This window comes from Sorex fumeus, unplaced genomic scaffold (assembly GCF_029834395.1).
Source record: "Sorex fumeus unplaced genomic scaffold, SorFum_2.1 ptg000020l, whole genome shotgun sequence".
NCBI classification, from domain to species: domain Eukaryota; kingdom Metazoa; phylum Chordata; class Mammalia; order Eulipotyphla; family Soricidae; genus Sorex; species Sorex fumeus.
In genome coordinates, this window is record NW_026606077.1 from 5,227,821 (window position 1) to 5,231,574 (window position 3,754).

A 3,754-nucleotide genomic window follows, 5' to 3' on the forward strand; every position below is an offset into this window, starting at 1 on the left:
GCTATTCCCAAGTGCCCTGTGACTGCAGATATTTACAGCTCAGACCTGCTACCCAGAGCTGCAGGAGACATGCAGGGACTCCCCCAGTGCTGGGGTGGGGGGGGTCAGACTTCAGCACAGTGTCCCATTCCCTGTACCTCCCCAGATCTTGGAAGCAACAGAGCATGGCCAGAAGCTTTGAACAGTTTCCTTTGGTGGGGAATGTCTGATGGTTCTCAGGGCTTACTCCTGGGTCTGTGCTCAGGGATCTCTCCTGGGGAGATCTCAGGGATCTTTCTGGGAACCATATGTGGTGCTGGGGATGGAACCAAGGTCAGCGTACAAGTTAGGCGCATTCACCTTGTGTTGCCTCTCTAATCCAAAAGCTTCAACAGTTTCTAAGCTTCCCATAAAGGCTCAGGGAGGAGAGATGCGAAGACTCCAGCCAGAACCTTCTGCTGCTCTGCCCCCCACTGTCCCACCAACACAGCCCCATTGTGTGCTTAAAAGGCATCGGGAAGATAGTGAGGGCACCAAGTCCCTTGGGGGAAAGTCGGGGTTACCCAAACCCACCCACAGCACTTCAGAGCAATCAGGCCCTCCCTCCCTCCACTCCTCATACTTCTTCGTCCCTCTAAATCCAGACGAATGGTGGAGGGGGGCGGGCAGAATGCCGTGAGTAGATCTAGTGGGAAGTTTGTCTTTCCTCTAAACCGCTTCGGAAGAGTGGCTTGGAAGCAGACACTAACTGTCCCATAAATAAAACAAGGGGCGGAACCAAGGACTTCTTAAGCGCCTGCAGGCCAGCATATTAGGAGCAAGTGTGGAGCGGCCCCAGCCCTCCCGACCCCCTGTGGGCGGGGCCTCCTCCAGCCTGACCTTGCAGAGCTGGGAGCAGCCACCCCCCACCCCCCCACCCCCCCCACTCCTCCCACCAACCAACGCTCTCAGCTTGCTCAGGGGACAGACGCACACCCCCCTCCCTTGCCCCAACTGCAACTCTTCCCTCCAGGAATTCTAGTCACTTTGCGCAGTTTTCTTGTTTGGGTTTTTTAATTGTTTTTTTTTTTAAAAAAACTCATTCACCAGTACCTAAATAATCTTATGCACGAAATATAGATCCCCCATGTTGAAATCTCATCAATAAATACACTTGTGTAAAACGGGGGGGGCATATAATTTACCATACCAGAATTCATTTCAAGAAATATCTTATCATTTACAAACTGATTATTTTTTTTTAAAAAAGTGAGTGTTCCAGGACAAAGGGGAGGGGGAGGAGGGAAGGGCTCTCCCCAGCGATCCAGGCCCCTTCTGAGTCTCCTGGAGAAGGTGGGGGGCAGGCGATGATTCCAAAAAGTGCATGAGAAGGCGGGGCCCCCGCCTGCACGGATTAAGGCGTCCTGGCGCCCCACGACCCAGGAATGGAGAGGCCCGGAGGACAAGTCAGTGAAGTTCTTAAGAAGAGACTCACAGCCAGGGGCAGCCCAGGATGACACCAAACGTTGGCGAAAATCACACTGGGCACAGCGAAACTGGGCATCTTCTAAAGCGAAGCGCTTTCATCCTCGTCTTCGTTTGTCCAGCCGAGGGTCTGGCGCACGGAGGGGGACTGGAGACCCGGCAACCCGCAAGGTCCACTCGCTTCACTGAGCAGAGCGTGGCAGAGAGAGAGAGAGAGAGAGAGAGAGAGAGAGAGAGAGAGAGAGAGAGAGAGAGAGAGAGAGAGAGTTGTAGAGAGATACAGAGGGCTGCAGAGCTTTGCAGAGTGTTACAGGGAGGTTACAGTGTTGCCCAGTTGCCGAGAGATACAGAGGCATGCAGTGAGTTACAGAGTTAAGGGAACTGCAAAGAGAAGCAGGGGGATTGCAGAGTGTCCTGGAGCGCTTGGGGGGTCGAACCCAACCCTACCTAGTAGTGCTGGAGACTACTAGCTCATCACGAGCGGAAAGCAGGTTCCTCAGACCGCCGCTGTCCCTTCCCTCTGTCCCAGCACCTCTCAGCGCTCGGAGGCCGCCACGTCCTTTCACAGAAAGTCCGAGAAGACCAGGGCGCCGGGGCGCAGGCAGGCAGACGACGCGGGCGCCTGCAGCCTGGGGCGCTCCTCCAGCGACCCGGCGGGGCTCAGGCTGTCCGCCTGGGAGATCGGGGAGTAGAGGGAGCCCCAGTCCCCCGGCGGGTCGCCGTCCGGGCTGCCCAGCTCCTCGCCCGGTGGTTCCAGCGCGTGGAGACCGCGGTCCGCTAGGCGCAGCGTCTGCGTCAGCGCCCAGATGTAGTTGTGCGCGAAGCGCAGCGTCTCGATCTTGGTGAGCTTGGCGTCGTCGGGGAAAGTGGGCAGGACGCCGCGCAGCGCGTCCAGCGCCGAGTTGAGGTTGTGCATGCGGTTGCGCTCGCGGTCGTTGGCCTTTTTGCGCCGGCTGCGGCGCTGCTTGCTCAGAGCCAGGTCGCTCTTGGGTCGGCTGCGCCCGCCCCGTCGCGCTCGGAGCTTGCGCGCCGCGCCCCGGCCGGGACCCCCCGCGGCGGCGTCCGCGCAGTCCCCGCCGCCGCGCTGGCCCGGAGGGCTGGACGGAGACGCGGCCGCGCGGGTGACATCGTGGTCCGAGGCGCCGAGGAAGAGCTGCTGCTGCTGCTGCCGCTGCTCGTGGGTCACTTGGACAGCCGGCGCGTCGGGGGGATGAGATGCCATCCTGCGGCCGGGAGCGAGGGGGCCGGCTCCCAGAGCCCGGACCAGGTGGAGGGAGAAAACCAACAAGAGCTACGACCCCCTTCCTCCCCGCTGCGCGCTCGGCAGCCTCCAGGTAGGTCGGTACCTTGTTCCCAGCCCCAAGGAGCCAGAGCGCGACTCTGGCCTTTGCGCCGGCAAGTTCGGCTGGGACCGGAGAATCCCCCAAGGGGAGAAGCGCAAAGGGCGCCCGGGGCCTCCCTGGTTCCCTGTGGCCAGCCGCGAGCCCGCGCGGGTTTCTTCAGCCCCAAGTCGTGTGCCTCCTGGCACGCTTTATCTGCTCGGGCCCGGCCCGGAGCGTGCCTGCCCCGCTGCTGCCCGCGCCACGGGCCAATCAGCACAGGGCCCGGGGGCCCGCGCCACGCGAGCCCGCTCCTCCCCCGCGGGGCACAGCTGGATGCCGGACAAAGCCCCGGGTCGGGTCGGGGGAGGGGAGCGCGGCTCTGTTTGCTTTCTGCGCGCGGGCTCGGGCCCAGCAACTCTCGGCTCCTCAAAGAGCCGCGCCCGGGGCCCAGAGCGCGTCTGGCGCGCGTCTGGCTGCGGCAGACCCCGATTTGTAACGCGTTTTCCTTTTTCATTCATCCCCCTTTCCTTTCCGTCCTCTCCCTGGTCCCCGGAAAGAGGCTTTGGGGATCCTGCAGGGGGGGTCGGGGAAGTTGAGGGTCTGCTCAGGGTCTGGAAGGGAGGCGGCTCGCCCCACATCCCAGAGCAGAACTGGGAACAGGCATCCGGGGGTGATGGGTGTCCCTCATTCCAGAATTCCAGCTCTCCTAGGGGATGGATCGGGCAGGGGGAAGCTCAGCTGACGTTTTACGGACACTGGAGGGCACAGTTGATGGGAGGCGGGGCGGTAAGAAAGAGGAGGCTGCTGCCTTGCTTCCCCCAACCAACCTGCCTTATCCTGACAAGATGCCCCACACCAGAAGCCTAAGACATTGGGGTGGTGCGCCAGAGGCAGAGTGGAGTGTGGTCCCACCCCCATAGGGGACTGTACCTCCTAAGCAGACCCTTACTGCACCAGAGTCCAGGGATGCTGAAAGGTCAGGATAGGGC

At 61.3% G+C, this 3,754-nt stretch overlaps 1 protein-coding gene across 1 annotated transcript; it reads right to left on the reverse strand.

Moving 5' to 3' along the window:
- Positions 1–2,005: 2,005 nt before the first annotated feature.
- NEUROG3 (neurogenin 3) lies at positions 2,006–2,665 on the reverse strand. Its single transcript, XM_056113546.1, has one exon. The coding sequence runs from the start codon at positions 2,663–2,665 to the stop codon at positions 2,006–2,008; it is 660 nt and encodes a 219-aa protein (XP_055969521.1).
- Positions 2,666–3,754: the final 1,089 nt, after the last annotated feature.